Raw genomic sequence first — 23224 nt, forward strand, 5'->3', positions numbered from 1 at the left:
TATGATGCCATTCTATGATAAATATGCTAACTGAAAGGCCTTTGAAATTGATGTTATGATGTCATTCTATGACAAATATGCTAACTGAAAGGCCTTTGAAATTGATGTTATGATGCCATTCTATAATGAATATGCTAACTGAAAGGCCTTTGAAATTGATGTTATGATACTATTCTATCATAAATATGCTAACTGAAAGGCCTTTGAAATTGATGTTATGATACCATTCTGTGAGAAATATGCTAATTGAAAGGCCTTTGAAATTGATGTTATGATGCCATTCTATCATAAATATGCTAACTGAAATATGCTAACATAGTAAACCATATTAAATGACTTGAACACTACTCAACAGAATGTATCCTGGTTTGACAGAATGTATCCTGGTTTGACAGAATGTATCCTGGTTTGACAGGAAATATCTTGGCAACAAGGCCATTTATTAGTGAGCAAAGATTCAGATGTACTACATTATATAATATGGATTCCCCTTGAAATAATTCAGAATTCAGAAATAAAATTAACCATTGAGTAGTAGGTGCTTATATATATATATATATATATATATATATATATATATATATATATATATATATATATATATATATATATATATAAAACAGTCTGTTGCAAAATGGTTTACCAACAGGCAAAAGTGTATTTTGGGTTCTTTCTTTTCCAAAAATCTCAGTAGCAAAAGTTTTCTACTAGAATCTCACCACATTTGATGGGTACTTTCTGTTTCAAACCTTGTAGTTGCTTTCATAACAATTGCATCTGTAAAATTCCAAGAAAATGCATTAGACTCAGTGACCCATATCTCGTGGGTAGCTGCTTGTACATTGGGTTATTTAGCATATGCCAGTCAGGTGAGTGATATCAAGCTCATTTGGGCCTCTTGTCCATATATTTATTATTTAGAACTTGACCTATGAAGGCTATATATCAGTCGTTGCACCACAGGTCTAAATAAATTAATGTATTTAGATTTTGTATAAAAAAATATTTATTCAAAGAATGCTAATCTGGAAGATACAGATTATATCTGATGGTATCCCTTCAGGAATAAAACACATGTAAATTGCTTATAGGATACAAATAATAAACATTGTTGCATTTTTTTCTTTTTCTTTAAATTAGTTTTGTATTAGCTGTTGGTAGTAACATTGAAAACATGTTTGCATTGAAGTGTGTCATGAGCTTATCCTTAAAATTACAGGGTAAAGGAAAACTTGCTGTCTTGGGATCAGCTCACATGTTTCATGACCAATACATAGACAAAGAAGAGAACAGTAAAATATTGGTGAGTATTTTCCCTCTAGTCTTAGCTCATCAGGCCAAAGTTCAGGTGATCCTGTATCTGTCATCCATCCATGTCCTACTGTAACTCTCAACACTTGCATGTGAACACTCTAGAGTCTTCATTTTGTAGCAGGTTATGATCACACTAGGTACATAAACCTTTATCATCAAGATCATAGTTGATTGTAAGCAAGATCTATATATAAAAAATGTGGCATTTTTGCATGTAATTGGATGACCTAGTTATCACTTTGAAGGCCATGTTTCTGATCAAACTTGGTATTTAAGCTTTGATCATTAAGCTCTTTGAAAGGTTTGATTATACTGAGTTGTCTACCACTGTGTCAGCAGTACCATTTTATAACATGTGCCATAATTGAAAGTTTATTTTGCTGTTTGTATATATTTTTAGGAAGTGCTTATCAACTTCCTCACGACAGATGAAATCAAACTAAATGTCATTGATGCAGATGACCCAGAGGTAAGTGAGAGATTTAAGTCTGTGTCTTTCACTTGCACACATAGAAACATACATGTGTACACATGCAGTTGCATACATGCACATACACTCTGACACACACACACAACACATTAGTAAACTGTAAGGAAGGTCATACTATCTGGTGCCAGATCTGACTGATCAGTTCTCATGAAAACTGTCCAATTACCCAACTTAAAGATGAAATGATAAATGTGGAATGATCTAAAATCATTACTCACATCACTTTTTAATATGATTCATAAATGGAAGTCTTATCATTAAGGCTCGATTGTATTTGTATCTCTTCAGATCATAAATATGTGTCTGTGCTTGCATCATTGTTATTTTTGTATGTTTGCTACTATAAATAATATGATAATTGTAGTTTTATTGGTCACAGACTAGAAGAGCTTATGTGTTGGCCTTTCATATGGTGTCAGGCATCAGTTAGCACCTTTTTGTTATTACAACTCCTTGTAAACTACTGAGTGAATTGTGTTCACCAGACTTTACAGGCACATTCATCCCAAATCTAGTTTGATCTAAATAAAACTGGTGCCCTTGAGACATCCAATGACTCTTATGGCTGCTCTGGACTGACTGGTGTCTCAGTTTGGATTATGATAATTATGATACGGTCTGCAAACAATTAAAAGCTAATCCATGAATTAGTGGCTTTCCCAGGAATAGAAAAAGACTTTAAATAAATTTTACTGTAACAGTCCTAACTTTTTTTCAATAGACAGCCATAACATAAATAAAGAAATATCTTCCAACATATCATTTACTCAGTCAAGTGGAAATATGTCGACCTGTCATGACAAAGATCTTGGATTAAATTCCATTTTTTGCTTTTTTTATTTTCAATGTATGCTTTACTATTATGAGCAGTGAAAGAATTATGTTACTCAGATTTACTGTGTGAAAAATACAATAAAAAATACTAATTGTTTGTTCTGAATGAATAATGGAAAGAGTTCAGTGATTGGGTGACAATACTGGAGTTTTTCAACACTGTGATTCATGCAATATTTATTTGAAAATTTATATTTCTACCAGAAGTGAATGAATATAGCATTGTAGAAGTTTTAAAAAAATGACTTGCAGACCTGGAATTAAAGTTGCAAAAATAAGCATATTTACATAAATCATATGGCAACTCTTGAATGCAATGATCAAAGTAAATAAAACAGCATTGCATGCCTGGCTGAAATGTGATTGGAAAAATATGCAGTTTGGTAAAAATTATTAATAAAACAAACTCTTATCTCACATTTTTGGGAATAAAGAAGGATATAAGTGATGCTAAGTTTGGTTTTCAGTGCATGTACCGTATACTGTAATAGAGTTAAACTTCAATCAGACCATGAAATCTTTATTTCATGCTGGAGATATTGGAAAATATGTTCTTACAAAATAATAATATAGAAGCAGTCATAGTAGTTTATAACAGTTTATTGATATGGTAATTGAAAAAGAGCTAGTCACTGTTGTGTGATGTATGGAGATTTTGCCAATTTTGTTATGACATTTTGGTGTCACTAAGTGTTTACATGTATACAAGTCTTGAGACAGAAAAAAATATTTTTCCGCATCCCAAGACTTACTGTCATTATGGTAGCTCTAATTGAAAATTGTACTGATCTGACCTCCATTATGGCTACCATAGTGAAAATCTTGTTATTGCTACTCCTTCATGAATGGATATCATATTAACATGGGCCTTTCACCCAAAAAGTATTTAAAATGTCTAGATGGTCCTAAATGAAAATGCTGCCAGTGTGACATAAAATATAGCAGTTATCTTAAAAATCTTGTTATCGTATTCCCCCCAGAAATGGATGGTCATATTGACATGAGGTTTTCACCGAAAGACTTCTTAGGGGGTGCTTACCAGTTATTTTGTACTTTTGAGAGATTGACATATATAAGGTGAAGTTGTTTGCTTTTAAAAATGCACAGTGGAGAGAATGATGGCATACTTCTATGCTACTTTGATGTAATGTGGCTGACATTTCCTTGGATATTGTACTCATGGAAATTGTACATGATCTAAGCACACTGGTATGTGACTGCTCCTTTATGCTAAAAAAAATCAGCCTGAATTAGTCTAAAGTACACTATCTTTAGCACCTATTAAAGTAGGGAAAATGAATTTTGCCCAACTAGACAATACCAGCTTCTGAAAGTTCAATGGATGAATTACTATATATATAAAATGTAAAAAAAAGTTATCAGCTCTTTTTTTTTACAATTCACCTTTGAAGTCCAGGAAGTAAAAATGACCAAGTGGAGCTAGCAGTTTTTGAAAGATGCATATCTGGAGTAAGGCCAAGTTGTATACTTTATAACCCATATAACACCCATCAATCATACACCAAAATAAAGGGAATTAAAGGTTCCTTGAACAATGCCTAAGATATACAAGGTCTTTTTTTAAGTAGCCAGTATAACCAGTGAAGAAACCTGGGGAAATTGTGTCTCTTTAAAATTCTAACCTTATGCAAAATACGAAACTTTAGAGCACCTTCTGATCGGTCCTAAATGGAAATGGAGATTGTGTGGTCAATATTACTGCCACAATGGCCATCTTGAAAATAATGTTATTGCTACTTCTTCTGAACTCATGGTCATTGGGTTTGAAAAGACTTCTTAGTTGATTTTCAATGAAAATGATGCTGGTCTGACCCGCAATATGGCCAAGATCTTGAAAATCTTGTTATCACTACTCAACCCAGATTGAACGGTCATGTCAATATGAGCTTCTCATGCAAAGTCTAATTATGAGGTCTAGTCGACGTTGATATGACATCCAATATGACTGGCATGGCAGCTATCTTGAAGTCTGCCATGTACATTGAAAGTCATATTGACATATTGAGTTTTCATCAGATGACCTCTTATGGTGTCTAGTTGGTCCTAAATGAAACCAATCTGACATACTGTGTGACCACCATGGTGTCCATCTTGAAAATCTGTTTATCACTGTTCCTCCAGAAATGGCTGGTCTTATTGACATGCACTTTGAAAAGACTTCTTGTGATGTCTAGGTGGTTGTAAATGAAAATGGTGCTGATCTGACATCAAATATGGTCATCATCTTGAAGATCTTATTATCACCACTTCTTCCTGAATGAAAGGTCATATCGATCCAGTGTTATTGTTGCTAATAATGACTGGTCCTATCAGAGAACTTATTATGTCTAATTGGTCCTAAATGAAGAAGGAGCCAATCTTAAATCCTGTATGGCCACCAGATGGATTCAACTCTAAGCAATTTATAATAAGAAACAGTCTTGATTTTTTACAAATTCTTTTAATCCAGTAGAGTGTAAGTCCATTCAAGGGACTCTTGTTGAAATTTCATCCTTGGTTGGAATAATTGAGCATTTAATATTTGCAGTATTATTAACTCCAAGTACTGCCATTTTGATAACAAATTCACATCAGTACAAAGGAAGCTTTTTTTATGTATTTCATATCAGTATATTCATAATTTTTCTCCCATCAGATTTCTGACTACAACACGCTGCCAGACATTGCGAAGTTGTCTGAGCAGCTTAAGACATGTCTGCAGGAGAGTGAAGACATACCAAGGGACATAACCCAGCTGTTTGACAACTCCCTCTTCAAATTAGACACAAGTCTGGTACCAAAGGCTATCAAGTGAGTCATTCATGGATATAATAATGCATATTGATTTGTATAAAAAGTCTCTCTGCTGTCTTGTTAATGTAAAGTTCTTTAAAAACATTCAGGTCTTTATGAAACAAAACTAAAACTTCATAATACAATATGAATTAAAAAATATATCTCTGTCTTTCTATATCTTTTGATGGATGTGTGAATGAGTGAACTATCAGAATATAAGAAAGAAGTAATAGTGACTAAACCAGTTCACTAAGCTTATTGTCAAAAGTTCAACCACTGCCCTTTGTATATCTTTTAAATGTAATACAAAAGGATACATTTTATTGTCAAGCCTATCTTGGTGGTAGCTCAACACGGCAATTAATTACATGCATATGTCTGTACATCATTGCACACCCAAGATAAGCTCATTATTAAAGTTGTTTACTTTCTAGCTAAATAAATGGTAGGCTTGTCTCTGGTCTTGCCTGAAACATTAATGTAAGCTGAATTTTTAGACAGCAGCTATTTTACTGCGAAAAGAAGAGATTTGCTTCTTTCTTTTGGAAAAAATTACATTGAAAGACAAATTTACATTTTATTTTGTAGATATCTGTACAAGTTTTTCTAAGTCAACTTTATGTGATATCTTTTTATGTAGAGCATATGAGCAGTTGAGTGTAAAGCATGAACCATTATCACTGATCACCCCTCAGTTTGAGACACCCTTGCCACCACTGCAGCCTGCTGTAAGTATATTGAAAGAAGTCTTGTTTTCTCTATCTGAATACAGGCTTTCCTATGATTGCTCACATCAGATGAAAGTATTAAAATGATTTCTTTCACATATGTTGAACTCCATTTATAACAACTCAGATATAGCTAAATGTTGCTTATTAGGAACCACACAGCAATTCCTGTATTTTCTTTGCTTTTTCCGTTTGGTGACATACTTGGCATTCCCGATCTTATCAATACAGTCATCGATTCTTGGTAATGGGAATGAATCTGTTTTTGTCACACTATTCACCTTCCTATAATCAATACACATACGGAAAGTTTTAACTTGTATTGGAACAAGTATGAATGGTGAACACCAGTCACTTTTACTGGGCTCTATAAAATCGTTCTCCAGCAAATGTTGAATTTCTTTTTTCAAGCATTCTTGTTTGAGAGGGTTCATTCTGTATGGGTGTTGTTTGACAGATTTGGAATTTACAATTTCATCGTCACAAAAAATTTTGTTCGTTCTTGTAGGAACATCTGGAAATAAGTGCTCATATTCAAATAATAAGTCTTTAAATTTATTTCTTTCTTGCTCTTGCAAATGTGAAAGTTTCTGGTCCAGATCTTTTGTAATTTCTGAATTCTGAAGATTTGTCACCCCAATATCTGACAGTAGAATCTGATAATATTTCTTCACTCAAATTTTCACTGAGTGGGACAGGTACAACTAAATTAATTGCATGTTTAACCTGGCTGTTTCTTTTAATATACTCTTTTAGCATGTTAATGTGACAGAGTTGTTTTTGTTTACGCCTTCCAGGAGTATTAATGATGTAATTTAAATCATTTACTTTCCTGTAAACTGTGTATGAACCTTAATACTTGGCCTGAAGAGGATTTTGTTGGAAGGGGCAAGAGAGCCAGGACTCGGTCACCAGGCTGAAAGCTCCTTTCCTTTGAGTTTTTATCATATCTTGACTTCATTTTTGATTGAGTAGAGTGCAGATTTGCTCTTGCGACCTCACAAGCCTTTGATAACTTATACTTAAGATTGGAAACATAATCAAGAAGATTAATTTCAGTATCTTCATTAGAAAAAAGTTTCTCTTTCAATATCTTCAATGGTCCACACACAGTGTGTCCAAATACCAGTTCAAAGGGACTGAAACCTAGAGCTTCTTGAACTGATTCCCTAACAGCAAACAATAGTAAACGAATCCTTCATCCCAATCTTGACCAGTATCAAAACAATATGATCGAATCATATTTTTCAAAGTCTGATGGAATCTTTCTAATGCCCCTTGGCTCTCAGGGTGATAGGCAGAAGATTTTAATTGTCCAGTGCCTAATTCGTACATAACTTGCTGGAAAATTCCAGACATAAAATTTGAACCTTGATCAGACTGGACAGATTTGGGAAGCCCAAACTGAGTTAAAAACTTTATCAAAGCTTTTACAATAACTGTTTTAGATTTTATTTTTCTTAAAGGAATTGCCTCAGGAAACCTTGTTGATGCACACATAATGGTCAACAGGTATTGGTTACCTGACTTGATCTTAGGTAAAGGACCAACACAATATATCATAATTCTACTAGATGGTTTGTCAAAGGCAGGAATAGGTTGTAGATGAGCCTTAGGTATTTTCTGATTGGGTTTTCCTGCCATTTGACAGGTATGACAAGATCTACAGTATTTACCAACATCAGTTTTGATTTTTGGACATTAGAATTCAGTCAAGATCTTGTGATAAGTTTTATTAATCCCTAAATGACCAGCCAGTGGAGTTTCATGGGCCAGATTAAGTATTTCCTGTCTGTAAGGTTTTGGAGCTACAATTTGTTAGTTGACTGACCACTCATCACCAGCAGGTACCTTGGGAGGTCTCCATTTTCAAATAGGAATTCCATTTGTAATAAAATAACAGACAGGAACTTCAATGGCTTCAGTTTCACTAATGGCCTTTTGAAACAAACAGGAGATCTCAGGATCTTTTTCCTGTTCAGCGACAAGTGATTGTTGTTTGTCACCCTGGTTAGAATAAAGAGAATGAGTAGTTGAAAGAGGATCACTTGACAGCCAAATTCAGACTGGAGGAAAGGGGGAACCCTTTGTTTCATGGTGATACCTTGGGCCTTAAAATGAATCTGAAGTTAATAAAATTGCAAGTTATAGTGATGCCCATGCATCAGCATAATTTTTACATTTGTTTCTTTGTTTCTGAAAGCCCATACTGCTGGAAAATAAGATATCATTCTGTGGGACTCTACTTTCATACTGGAGGGGCCCCGAGTGGCCGAGTGGTCTAATGCGCTCTCTGTTACGGATCACTGCCATCTCACCTCTGTCTGCGTAGGTTTGAGTCTCGGATTCGGCCAATGTGGATATGTGAGAAAGCTTGCCAGTAGCTTCTCGAGGGTCGGTGGTTCTTTCCGGGGTTTTCCCGGGTTCTACCTCCACCGTTAATACTGGCCGCCATGTATAGCCTATCGTGTGCTGAAAAATGGCGTTAAACCCAACAACAACAACAACAACTTTCATACTGGAGAGTTTTTAAAAATCTAACCTTGCAGTAGCATCACTTAAGAAAACTAACTACACTGCTGTATGTACTCTATGTACTCGTTTCCAAATCAATTCCAACTACAAACAATATAGACCCAGATCTGCCATTACATAATATACTGGCAGATCAGTTCCTATATTTTCTACTGATTATTCTTTACAGGCTGAATAGACCCAGATCACATTATGTGATGGCAGATCTGAGTCTATGCAGTTTGAAGTTGGACCAGACTTATAAGTGAATATTTATGGTACATTTCAAAGATATTCTTTGGAATAAGTTGCGAAATTTCATCAAGAAAATTATTCCCTTTGCTGGCATATGATGCAGAAAGTACCATAATGAATAAGACAATCTTTGTTATATGTAAGTAATAAATATACATTCCAGATTTTGTAAATATACATCAGTACTTACAGGAAAAATTATGATTTAATTATGAAACACACAGACACATGCAGTATAAAATTATAAATTTAATTATTAAATACACAAACACATGAAATATAAATTTATGATTTTGATTATTAAATGTTATAATGACATAGTAACTTGGCTAAAAATTTGGTAGTAGGCAAAATCTTTTATATTATAGAAAGAAAATATTGGAATTTATTTGATAAATTTACATGTATTTATCTACCAAGGTGGGTTCGGGGATATAAAATATGCCAGTTGCTGTCCTGCATATAGTAAGAGGCAACTAATGGAAACAATCTTTTTGCACAAGGATGTATCCAGTGTAGGTATTTGACTTGGAAAAGAATGTGGTTTATATCAGATGTGACTTATTTTAAGGAATTTGCATTTTTAACCGGGGTGGGTGGGTGGGGTTAGTTCAATTGGTAGAACATTGGACATGTTATCCAAGAGAAAGGCTCTTGGCTTCCATTACCACAGTATGTTATAACCAATAATGTGTTGAAAATACTATTAAAAACTATCAACCAGCCAACCTTTCTCTTTATTTTGTATGACTTTATTAGATACCCAAACTTACTTGGCACTTGATAGTTAGGACTGAGCTGATATGCCATTAAACCTTGTAGATATATTCATGTATTTATCTTTGCATGTGACAGTATTTACAGCCACTTCTAAAAATGAATGTAAGTAATTTTGTTAGATACGTTCTTTTACAGGTATTTCCTCCCAGTTTTAGAGAGTTGCCAGCTCCATGTCTGGATTTGTTTGATCTGGATGAACAGTTCTCATCAGAGAAAGTCAGATTAGCACAGCAGACAAATAAATGTGAGTTGTTCAGCTCATAACTTAATTTGAAATATCAGTCTATTTATAGGTGTAAAAGTTATCTGCATGACCACTTGGGTCTTTTTGGTTTCAAAATTTCTAATTCTTTTTTAACATTCTGGGCAGTTTTTTTGGTATAACACTCCATTAAACTGCACATGTTTCATGTTTGTGAAATATTCTTGTAGTATACCAATTATACTGTGGCAAGAAATCAAAAGAATAATTTATAATTTGTATTTATTTATAGCAGTACTTTAGAACATTCTGTTCTGGGAAAGTATATAATTTTCATTTTTTTGTGTTAGTGTGTGTGTGTATTTGTGTGTGTGTGTGATTTGGATTTTTAATGTAGCTTTTAACAAAGTCCAGTCATATTGTTATGATGTTTGCAGTGTGGCAGTTTATAGTGATGTCTAGCACGGTGGCATCATGCCACAGACATGTAGCATCATGTCCCACCTATTCACATTATCCTGACACCAGGTCAACCAGTCCTAGCAGTAACCTCTTTATGCTGAGTGCCGATCAGAGCAGCTGCTAGTACCAGTTTTATAAATCTTTGATATGACTTAGCCGGAGATCAAACCAGCAACCTCCTGAATCTAAGACAGACACTCTCATCACTTAGGCCACCAGAGTTGTCAGTTTTTATGGGACAGGGTGGTTTCAGAAACAGTAAGATATAGGAACATGAATGAAGCCAATGTTTCAGCCAACAGAAATGAAAAGTACTCCAGGAAAACATATAAAAATTATAGGAGTAGTGTTCTGTATGTTTAATTTGGATTGTGTCATTGACATTTGTCCATAATTGAGAGTAGGAGTTTGGACCAGTCTGACTTATCTCATTTTTGTTAAACATGCTTGCTTGGATCTGAGTTCAGGACCTTGATTTTCCACTTTGATTTGAGTTCAGGACCTTGGTTTTCATCTAGGATTTGAATTCAGGACATTGATTTTCCCCTTGCTAAAACATGGTCTACCTGATATTTGCCAGGTAGTTTGCTTCAGTTTAAGTAAACAGATCTGACCTTGTTTATGAATTTGATAGAAATTTCCTTTGTGTCATAAGTCAAGTGACAGTCTGTATATAAGGTTATTTACATAAGATTTATTTAGTTCTATTTTAGCATCTGTCTAGTGGACTCAGTCTTTTAGTTGTGTTCAGTTATAATTTAAGAGTTTATTTAAATTATTCATTGGAATTATAAAGTGTTCATTGACTTTAGAACTAAATCACTTTTTTGGAATTATTGTGGATTCATTCAAGGACTATTTGGATTATATCATTGTGATACAAGACTGTTGGCACATCAGAACATTTAAAACTGTTGGTAACATAGCACATTCAGTATAGGAATTTAATTGGAAATTTATGACTGTGTGGTCTTAAGTAATAGAAAAGAGCAAAAACCAATCAGTTTTGTAAAATTCAACAAATAATTTATTTCCCTGGAAGACAAAGTGAAAATTTAAAAAAGAACTTAACAGTATTTTGAATTAAATCTCAAATACTAAGTTTATTTGGATTCAACAGAATCGATTTTAAAATGGCACTTTAAAAAAATAAGAAAGGTTTTATGAAAGAGATCAATAAAAGAAGTAGCTACTTTGGGTATATCATATCTTGTGTGTGGTGCTCATTTGCTCATGTTTATTTTAAGTTTGAATCTGATACAAGTTAAATTTGTTGAGATCAAAATGAGAAAGTCTTATAAAATCTGGAACAGTGGAATAGATTACTTTAAAAAAATCTTAATATTGATATACTGTCTTACCTAATTCTGTTAATATAATTATGCACACAGAAAGTCATGTACTATTAGACCAGATTGTGTTGTAGGGGCTCATGAAATTGAAATCCCAGCCATTGAATAACAAATAAACTTTAAAAAAAATTTTAAACAACTTTTAAAAAACTAATAAGTCAGCAATGAAAATAGTGTGGAAATGCACAACTGATGTTAAAGGGAAAAATGGTGAACTCATCAATTGGAAATATTAAAATTTTGCAGTTAATTCTAGATTTGAAATTTCTGTTGATTTCATATGATTTTAGTTTGTGACAGTTATTGGGCTCGTTTCAAATGTTTGTAGTTCTACCCATATGCTGCACCTGCCCCCCCCCCCCTTGACTCAGGGATGTCTTTCTACATATTGCAACTATTGGAGGCACAAGTCATGGCTAGTCAGGAGTAAGCATGCAGGACTTGCAACCAAACGAGTGCAGGTTTGAATCCTATCATTAGCCACGATTGGCCACTGGTGTGGGAAAGGCACTTGACTCCAATTGTCCCAGTACTAAATAGCCTGTAATAAACTACCAAATGAAACCAGCATCCACCCTTATACTCAAAACATCTGCAGACATATATTTGTTTAAAGATATCTTACCATACTGATCTTGAATCCATAAAAGATGCAAAAGTATATGTAAGTTGTTGGGTATGTAAGTATTATACATTTGTCAGAAATTGGCCCTTTGGTTGAAAATTGATTTTTCGTTGTTGTTGGGTTTAACGCCATTTTTCAGCATGAGATAGGCTATACATGGCGGCCAGTATAAATGGTGGAGGAAGAACCCGGGAAAGCCCCCAGAAAGAACTACCACCAACAAGAAGCTACTGGCAAGCTTTCTCACATAACCACATTAGCCGAATCCAAGACTCGAACTCACACAGACAGAGGTGAGATGGCAGTGATCCTTAATGGTGAGTGCTTTAGACCACTCGGCCACTCAGGGTCCCTGGTTGAAAACTGAAGAAATTGAGATGGTAAAGAGAAGAAATCTTTACTTATTTTTATGTTTTATGATCCGAAATGAAAATGGGTGTGAATTTGTTTCTTTACAGTAGAGTAATTAAACAAGTATTTATTGTGGAAACCATCACATGTGCCATACATTTGTGGATTCTTGTTACTATGGCTTCCTGTATAGATATCTGCAATCACTAGAGAATTTTACAATAAATATGAAACATGTTGCCTAGTAACCTAAAATTTATTGTATATGAATCAGGGTAAATTTCAGTGATAGTTACAAAATAGTGACAGATAACTATTGACATAGAATCCATATTATATTCAAATTTTGATTTCCAAGTAATGGTCTGCATCTTTGAGGAATTGATGTGATTGAAGAATTCCAAGAGATAAAAATTAATTTTTTTGCAAATGGAAACATGATTACATTATTTCTCATTAACAAGCCATAATGTTGGTGGAATGCTACTTGAAAAACTATCCCATCTGCCAATAGACTGTTTAAACATAGACTTCATTTACTAAATTTAGGTAAAGTAATCAGTTAAACTCATCATTTATTATCAATAATATTCATGTTATTGAAGATGCTCTTTATCTTTCTGATTTAAAAATATTTATTCATAGATTCATACAATAAACAACAATACTGTCATTAGAAAACCAAGTAGTAAAAATGTATTTTTATTTGGCAGACCAATGTACCTGTCCATTTGCCATGATATTGCTTGAATGTCAAATACACAATAACCAGAGTAAACCAGTCAACATTCCTTTTCTTTTCTTGGAGTCACAGTTTGTAGCAAAAGTTGCCTAACTAGTGACATGATTTGAAGCATGCCCTAAATTCAACTTTCTAGTCCCAAAAATTGCACTTTAAAAAAAATTGCATTATCTTCTGAAGCTGATACCTTAAGAGACTAGTGGTCAGTGCCTGTGTGATAAAACAGCTACAGTACATCAATCCTTGCTGGTTTTCTTTAATCATTGGACATGCCACTTAGTATAGATACACTCTGGCTGCACCCTCATGCTGTACTGTACAGTGGGTCCATTTGTGACAGACAAATCAAATGCTGTATTGTACAGCAGGTCCATTTGTGACAGATAAATCAAATGCTGTATTGTACAGCAGGTCCATTTATGACAGATAAATGCTGTAGTATACAGCAGGTCCATTTGTGACAGATAAATCAACTGCTGTAGTACACAGCAGGTCCATTTGTGACAGACAAATCAAATGCTGTACTGTACAACAGGTCCATTTGTGACAGATAAATCAAATGCTGTACTGTACAGCAGGTCCATTTGTGACAGATAAATCAAATGTTGTACTGTACAGCAGGTCCATTTGTGACAGATAAATCAAACCAACTCAGATTAGGCATTGTGTAACTGTTATGTGTAGCTGTTAAGTGCTCCAACCTTTCCTTCCCAGGGCCCTGGGTGGCTGAGTGGTATAAGGCCCTGGGTGGCTGAATGGTCTAAGGCCCTGGATGGCTAAATGGTCTAAGGCCCTGGGTGGCCAAATGGTCTAAGGCCCTGGGTGGCTAAATGGTCTAAGGCCCTGGGTGGCCAAATGGTCTAAGGCCCTGGGTGGCTAAATGGTCTAAGGCCCTGGGTGGCCAAATGGTCTAAGGCCCTGGGTGGCTAAATGGTCTAAGGCCCTGGGTGGCTGAATTATCTAAGGCCCTGGGTGGCTGAATGGTCTAAGGCCCTGGGTGGCCAAATGGTCTAAGGCCCTGGGTGGCCAAATGGTCTAAGGGGCTTGCTTTACAGATCACTGACATCTTGGCTTTGTCCAAGGTGAGTACATGAGAAAAATTGCCAGTAGATCTGGTTGTTCTTTACAGGATTTTCCCAGATTCTTTCTCCACCAGATATACTGACTGCCATGTATAGATGATCAGGTGCTGAAACATGGCATTAAACCCATAACAAAAACTTTTCTTCCTTCTCCACACCAAAAACTTCACTTTAGTTAACAAGATAATGTGATGACCACATAGATGCTGCGAGGGCATGAAATTCACAAATCATGATCAAGTTTATACATTTGCACTTTTGGAAGGCATTGTTGCATGAGAACTCCAGCAAATTAGTTCAGAGTTGTGCATATAACAATGTGCTTTGATCAGTATAAACATTTTATTTAATTTTTAAGATTAAAAAAATTGAAACAGAATCTAAAAGATTTAAAAGCATGGATGATATTTGATCAAAATAGTTCTGCCCATTACAAAATATGCAGATGTGGTTAATACAAAAGAATGCAAGGAAATCACATCAATTATTTATAATAGAAAAACATGTTTTTGTACTAAAGGGGTTCTTCAATTGATTTCATTTCATCATGTTTGTGCATGAGCAAACTTTGCTCCATTTCTGAAAGCCGAGTCTAGCATTGATGGGCAGAAAATTGCTGGTTCTTTTCAACTTAAAGTAAATGCTGGCACAAATGTGCAAGTGTATAGCAGAATGACGAAAGGGAAGGATGAAGTGGAGGATGGTAATTATTGGTCAATAATAGATGCTGACTTACATGAACTGCAAAAGAAGAAACAAAACTTTTATGCAAAAGTTTCAGAAATCTTGGATGTTACAGTACATATAGTAAAAAGGAATTGGGAGCATAGATATCATTTAGAAAATTCTACAAAACAACCATAAAGAACAGTTCACAACTGGCTAAGCAAGCTATTCTTTATGTTCTGAGATTTAAGACTAAAAAGGGAGTCTCACATCACAGATAAGGAACAGATTAAGGTCAGAAACAGTCAACAGATTAATACTTAATCTTGTGGACCGCTCTGGTGGCCTTAGTGGTTAGAGCATCTGTCTCGGATGTGGGAGGTCGCTGGTTTGAACACCAGCTGAGTGATACCAAAGACTTAAAAAATGATACTAGCAGCTGCTTGGCACTCAGCATTGAGAGGTTGGTGTCAGGATAATGTGACTGGGTGGGACATGATGACACATGTCTATGGCATGATGCCCCAGTGCTAGACATCACTATAAACTGCCACACTGCAGACATTGTACCGATATGACTGATTTTTTTAAAGCTACATTAAAAATGTAAAACACACACACACACACACACACACATTTAATCCTGTGAAGATTTTGATTTTAATAGAAGACAAACAGAGTGGAGCAGGAAGAAAGAGATTGATATTTAAGTGACGGGTATATCATAAATATTTTTTTCCCTTTCTACTACCACCTTCTTTTGATGACAAGGAAGAAGATCCATCCTTTACTTAGAATCCTGGCATGATCTCGGTAACCAGTGCTAACCTTATTAGCAACTGTGAAGCTCATTATTGCAAATTGACCTCAACAAAATAATACAATTTGTGTGTATTAATGTTGTCATGAGATATTTTGTAAACCATTATTTATGACTCAACTCCAGAAAAGTCAGTTTTGATTGACTGAGAGTGAAAACTCATTTAGAAAATGAGGTTTTGATGATATTTTTTTATATAGACACACATTTCCCCAAGTTCAACATATATTTTATGGAATAGCTTTGTTCTTAATTTTAAAAGTAGCATTTCAACTTAACAATATTATCACTGCAGAATCTGTGCAAAACTTTAATTGGCTGTTTTGTATCTTAATGGTTTCTTAACAGTAACCAAAAATACATTTAAGGCTTAGTTAATTTATTTTATGAAAATCCTTTAATCATAGTGGTACAGTTTATGACTTAGGAACAAAAAAATCTAAATTTAATCTGATATCACTCTCTTGAAGTTAAAGAATTCCAAGAACATAGTATTTACCATGTATACTTGCTAATAAGTCAGGTCCAACTGCAGACAGCATAGACCTTGATCTGCCATCCCATAATGCACCAGCACATCAGGGTCAGTGTTATTTGTTCTTCTGATTGATTTTAACAGATTGCATATAGTCCAGATCTGTTGGTGCATTATGCAGTGGCCAATCTGGGTCTATGGATTCTGATTTTAAAGCTTGTTAGATCAGCAGCAAGCTGAGAATGAAGTGTCCTTGGGAGGAACAGTTAGTAAAATCATTATCTTATGTGACCAATTAAACACGTTTTCTAATGACTAATGGATTTCTTGCTAAAACACAGTCCTTGACTATATAGAACATTACATTACTGTACACACATTTCAAGTCATTACTGGCCATTTTGTTCTTTAAGAAAATGGAGTCTGTCTACCCATTTCAGGTTAATACTGGACATTGTGTTCTATAAGAAAATGGAGTCTGTAAACCCATTTTTGCGTTGTTACTGTACATTATGTCCTGGAAGAGAATGGAGTCTGTCTACCCATTTCAAGTCATTACTGGACATTATGTCCTGGAAGAGAATGGAGTCTGTCTACCCATTTCAGGTTATTACTGGACATTATGTCCTGCAAGAAAATGGAGCCTGTCTATCCATTTCAAGTCATTACTGGACATTATGTCCTGCAAGAAAATGGAGCCTGTCTACCCATTTCAAGTCGTTACTGGACATTATGTCCTGGAAGAGAATGGAGTCTGTCTATCCATTTCAGGTTATTACTGGACATTATGTCCTGGAAGATAATGGAGTCTGTCTACCCATTTCAGGTTATTGCTGGACATTATGTCCAGGAAGAGAATGGAGTCTGTCTACCCATTTCAGGTTATTACTGGACATTATGTCCTGCAAGAAAATGGAGCCTGTCTATCCATTTCAAGTCATTACTGGACATTATGTCCTGCAAGAAAATGGAGCCTGTCTACCCATTTCAAGTCGTTACTGGACATTATGTCCTGGAAGAGAATGGAGTCTGTCTATCCATTTCAGGTTATTACTGGACATTATGTCCTGGAAGATAATGGAGTCTGTCTACCCATTTCAGGTTATTGCTGGACATTATGTCCTGGAAAAGAATGGAGTCTGTCTACCCATTTCAGGTTATTACTGGACATTATGTCCTGCAAGAAAATGGAGCCTGTCCACACATTTCAAGTCATTACTGGACATTATGTCCTGGAAGAGAATGGAGTCTGTCTACCCATTTCAGGTCATTACTGGACATTATGTCCTGGAAGAGAATGGAGTCTGTCTACCCATTTCAGGTCATTACTGGACATTATGTCCTGCAAGAAAATGGAGCCTGTCTACCCATTTCAGGTTATTATTGGACATTATGTCCTGGAAGAGAATGGAGTCTGTCTACCCATTTTAGGTTATTGCTGGACATTATGTCCTGAAAGAGAATGGAATCTGTCTACCCATTTCAGGTCATTACTGGACATTATGTCCTGGAAGAGAATGGAGCCTGTCTTCCCATTTCAGGTTATTATTGGACATTATGTCCTGGAAAAGAATGGAGTCTGTCTACCCATTTCAAGTCATTACTGGACATTATGTCCTGGAAGAGAATAGAGTCTGTCTACCCATTTCAGGTTATTGCTGGACATTATGTCCTCGAAGAGAATGGAGTCTGTCTACCCATTTCAGGTCATTACTGGACATTATGTCCTGGAAGAAAATGGAGTATGCTCATTGTAAGACGTATCCCATTTCAGTTACAAATTGTTTCATCTGTCCATCAATTTTGTACACTCTTTTCTGGTGAATTTCTCCAGAATCATTGAGATATCTTCCTGATATTTGGTATGCTTTTGTATCATGAAATTTTTTTGTGTCCTATATAATAATCAATTTTGACTGTGTAGTGCTTTTAGAGTTATCTCTCCATTTTTCTAAAAATCATATTGACACATCAGATCTTGAAGGTAGTACTTGATCAGCTTAATGACTTACTAATTCCAAATAGTCCTATCTTTTTACAGGTACTGATGATGACTTAGAGTACTATGTACGGGAATGTGGAGATATTCTGGGAGTGACCACCAAACTGCCACAGGATAAGAGAGATGCAAAGCATATACTGGAGCATATTTTTGCTCAAGTTGTCGAATTCAAGAAACTTAATCAGGTTTGCATGAACAGTTAGCATATTTGTCAACAGCAGAGCAACATCAGTGATGTAAAGTGGTAGGATCTTAAATTAAAAATATCAAAATATCAGTAGTAAAAGGAAAGTTCTTACCTAATCAGTAAAAGTTTATATTTATTATGTTCTTGCAACAAAATATTATATTGAAGATTTTATTTTGTGTAGCAAAGTAGAAAAACAAGACTGCTGAACATTATGCTTTTTTTACTTTTTCAAAGTTACTAATGTATTAGTATTACAGAATACATTTTTAACCAGAGGTTAACATTAAAGCTATATTGATTATAATGAGTTGGATATTGAGTCAGAACAAACTAGCTAAATTCCAGTTTCCCATGGAAGTTATGTGACCAGCTTTGTTCTCCTAGCGTTTTTAAAAATTAAAATGGAGAAAATCAACATGTAACTTTGATATATTGTTTTTCTCAGAGCAACTTTTAGTACTTGCAGCAGTGACAAATATTAAAAAGCTAAAATCATTATGGTACTTTAGTATAAATATAGTTTTCATTTCTGACTAATGTAGAATGTATTCTTTTTTTTCAGGAGCAAGACTATGACACATTTCAGTATGGAGGTACACGGGGCCTTGCAGGGGGGGAAGCAGATAGCATGACTTTCTGAAGGAATACTGTAGATTTGAAGAAGAGATAACACATTGAACATTCTGTTATTAATTGGGCTTTGATTATAATGATAGCATCAGGACCATTACATCCAAATTTCATACAATCTGAACACATTGCTGAAAATGTGTTACTTTCACAGTAAAGGGACAACTAAGCCCACAGTTTAAATGCCTTGAGAGTCATTTATTGTTTCATATCTTGAAACATAAGTTAGATGGTAATTCAGGTCCAGTGCAGATGAGCTTCATTAGCAAGGTTCACTATATCTCAGTCATACCTCTGGTATAAAAGCTGTGTCAAACTGCGTTTCTTTTGCATCTATTTCTAGAGTCTGTAACCCATATTTTATTTGTGATACATACAGTGTCGGCTAAGATCTTATTATTCTCAACAAAACAGTTGATAATCTGAAAACGTCTTTAAGACATATTGAACCACCCCAAGCAACATGGTGTCATGGTATTACTGTTCCATTAAAACAGTTGCATTATATTTAGAGGTCCATATTGTTAATAAAACTTGGAACTAATGCAGATAATGAGTGAGGCATACAAAGTCAAAAATGAAATGATGCATCTCAGAACCACTCTCATTTTTCTGTCATAAAGAAATGAAAATAAGATTGATTTTATTCATCAGTAAGGCCTTAATGCTTGTAGTGGTTCATTTAATGCATGAATGTGATTGATAGAATCACCAAGCCTATCACTGGACAAATGTATTTAGTTATTGCAGATAACTGTAAGATTGATTACAATACTTTAAAATGTATTAGTCTTTAAAAACTAACATGAAACAACATTTCCAAAATAATATTTGATTGTACATTTCCCATGCTAAGCACATTAAAGGCACTATTTTTTCTTTGTATATTCAAGTATTCACTGGTTTCCTAACATTTTTTATGAAAGGAACAGAGTTGTAATTTCCTGATCTTGATGAAGAATATGAGGAAGTTAAGGTGTCAGTCATTGATAATATTTGTTTTATAGTATTTTCAATGTATTTTAAACATGGAAGCTGTTAAATAGCACACAAGTTTTAATTGTACAAAGTATATTTCATCAAAAGAACTTTACTGACACCCAGCAATGATCTTGTCAGGAAAGACAACTCTTGTAGTACAGTGGTTAATTGTGTTATTAATGCATTTGATAAGACACCTTGGCAAAGATTAATCATTTTTCTTGTAGCTTGTCAATGATGTTTAATGTATGAAAAGCCACTTACATTCACATGTTGGGCAAAAGAGGATTTTCAATACCATTATTATAATTAACTACTCAAATGACTATACAATTATTACACTGCTGTAAATATTTGATATTGGAGATATTTTCAGGAGCTGTACATTGCTGTTTGTCCTTAAGATGTTGATTATCAGGTTGAAGTGAAAATTGTTTAATAAAATGCACCTTACATGATTTAAAATAAAACGAGAAAGAATTAAACCATAAACATTTTAATTGGAAATTAATTGGGTACAATGTGGATAAACTTAAGACTATTTATTTCTGTGGCCAATCATGTTTTATTTATTTTTATTTATTTATATAGCCAATCTTGTTTTATTTATTTATATCAAAACTTGGCACATCAGTGTCTAATGCCTTATGAAATAGTCTTGTTAGAAGAAGATATTCATAGTGACAAACCTATACCTAGTAAAATTGCGGTTCATAAAAGATATCATCCTAACACTTTCTTACATTAGAATACCACTTGTCAGTCTTTTTCAATATTTTGGCACATTATTTGTTGGTTTTCAGCCATTAGAATTCTGTACATTTTCATTAAAATTGTGGAGTTAAAAGATCTGAGGAATTAACAATCTCAACAACATACTGTCAATTCATTTGAAAATGTGTAACAAATGCTAAATATTTTTTCAGTCCTCTGAAGTCCAGACAGCTTTTAAATTGGAATTTTATTTATAGCATTGAAAATAGTCTGTATATGTGCAGTTTGACATTTAGATTCACTAACTGGTACGCTTGTACTATCACTATAATTCTAATTTAGAGTTATCTTAAAAGATCATTTATGGTGAAAATCAGTGTTAACTTTTCGTGTTTTTTATAGAATATTTTGTGTTGGTTAAAGATCCTTTTCTCATAAAGTTTACTAACAGAATTTCCAAAATATATGGTTAAAATAAATGAAATTAGGTTGTTCAAAAGTTACTGATGGCATTACCTTCCTTGATTAGGGCCTGGCATTGCTTATACATCATCAACCTTGAATGAATAAACCAGCCACTAATGTAGAAGTGTATTGATTGTGAAATCATTTCAGGTAGAAATGATGAATTTTGTGCCATTTACAGTCAAAATGTGTGATTAAAACAGAAAAAGCCTGTTTTCCATTGTTAAAAATTTATAAACGAAGAAAGATTATAAAACCTAGAGATCTTTTTGCACCTGCTGTTTTATATATTCCCTGCTACTCATTGTAATTATTTTTCTAAGAAGAAATGATTTAGACATCATTTAGTCAAACAGAAAACAAGACAGGGAAGAGGAAGAATATTGAAAATAAAGTTCTCTCCCTTTCATAGGACACAGAAATTTCAAATACAAACACATCTCTTCATGTAAACCTTTGTTTTATAGATTTATGATAGAGAAATAAGGGTAGTGAATATAAAGTAGAACATGGCAAAATTATATTAGGAGATGAAGGGTTATTTTTAAAGGGGGTGGGGTCACCCATATAAAGAATTGTTTTATTTAGAGGTATTGTCAATAAATTTGACTAAATGTATGGATCTGATTTGTTCCGTTGTAAATTACATTGAATGAAAGTTAGAAAAAACAGTGATTGATTTCTGAACTGGTATGCACAGTATTTTCATAATTCTTTCCAATAATTGTCATAATTTGTTTTCCTTTCTATCTCATCATCTTTTGATGATATTGACAATAGGTGTAGCAGTAGTCATTCTTTAATTTCCACAGAATGACCTTTCATTTCACAACCTGTCACAAACTCCTTTCTCTTTAGTTCTTATGTTAGTCCTAGCATATATCAGTTCCATATACATATCAGGGGCAGGTAGTACAGGCTCCAGTATTTGTATTTTCAAACGCAGTTATTTGTAAACAATGCAGTGGAAATGTATTACAATGAATTAATGGGGGACAGTCAGTAATTGCTCAGTTGCTAGAACATTGGGCATATAATCCAAGGGTTATGTGTTTGTTATCCACCAAGACCAGCAGAGTTTGGCTGCCCTGGCATGTTCTTGGGAAAGACACTTAGCTCCCATTTCCATGGCATGATATACCAGTAACGTTCTAAAGTTTTATTAAAACCAACAAAAATGAATTTGGTCTTTTCAGGTTTGGAATATTGAAAGATCATTTAAAAAAAAAAACACTCCATAATTGACCATTAAAACAAATAGATGTATTTTATTGGACCCAAAACTTGAAGAGTTGCATAATTTACAACACCATTTTTCAACTTTTTGGTATCATTAGTGTTTGGTATTGAGTTGAGAAAGATATTTTTTGCCAATGGGTGGGCCTTATTTTGTTTCATTTCAGACATATACTGAAACATTTGAAGTTTACTATATTCTGTTTCCGGTTTTTGTTCCATGTCATTCGTGCTTTACATGCAATAAATGTATTTATGATATTTCCTTAAGTGTTAAATACCAGAAGGTAATATATATATAACGCTCTCCGTCCATGCTTTATGTCAATCATTGGATAATGTAAATTATTTTGAAAAATAAAACTAAGAGATTTGCATGCATGTATGTTTATGTTTCTTGTTGGTAAAATATAAGTGAATCAATATAGGTGATTGCAATATGTTTTTTTTTGCCCTGGCTTTATCAATTAATATAGATCTCATTTGTATGATTGTGCTTAGGATATAAATATAAAAAA

At 34.2% G+C, this 23224-nt stretch overlaps 1 protein-coding gene across 2 annotated transcripts in view; it reads left to right on the forward strand.

Moving 5' to 3' along the window:
- The window catches only part of LOC149806583 (intraflagellar transport protein 52 homolog), a 53795-nt gene extending 30662 nt beyond the window's left edge, over window positions 1–23133 (forward strand). For both annotated transcript variants that reach the window (XM_089955063.1, XM_089955069.1), the window contains exons 8-14: window positions 1220–1303; window positions 1715–1783; window positions 5295–5449; window positions 6075–6162; window positions 9847–9955; window positions 18530–18675; window positions 19243–23133. In XM_089955063.1, the coding sequence (XP_089811189.1) occupies window positions 1220–1303; window positions 1715–1783; window positions 5295–5449; window positions 6075–6162; window positions 9847–9955; window positions 18530–18675; window positions 19243–19320 (729 nt within the window). In that variant the 3' untranslated portion in view covers window positions 19321–23133. The remainder of the gene's footprint in view (window positions 1–1219; window positions 1304–1714; window positions 1784–5294; window positions 5450–6074; window positions 6163–9846; window positions 9956–18529; window positions 18676–19242) is intronic.
- The last annotated feature ends 91 nt before the right edge of the window (window positions 23134–23224 follow it).

Source organism: Sinohyriopsis cumingii, chromosome 1 (assembly GCF_028554795.1).
Source record: "Sinohyriopsis cumingii isolate HCF-2022 chromosome 1, ASM2855479v2, whole genome shotgun sequence".
In the NCBI taxonomy this organism is placed as follows: Eukaryota; Metazoa; Mollusca; class Bivalvia; order Unionida; family Unionidae; genus Sinohyriopsis; species Sinohyriopsis cumingii.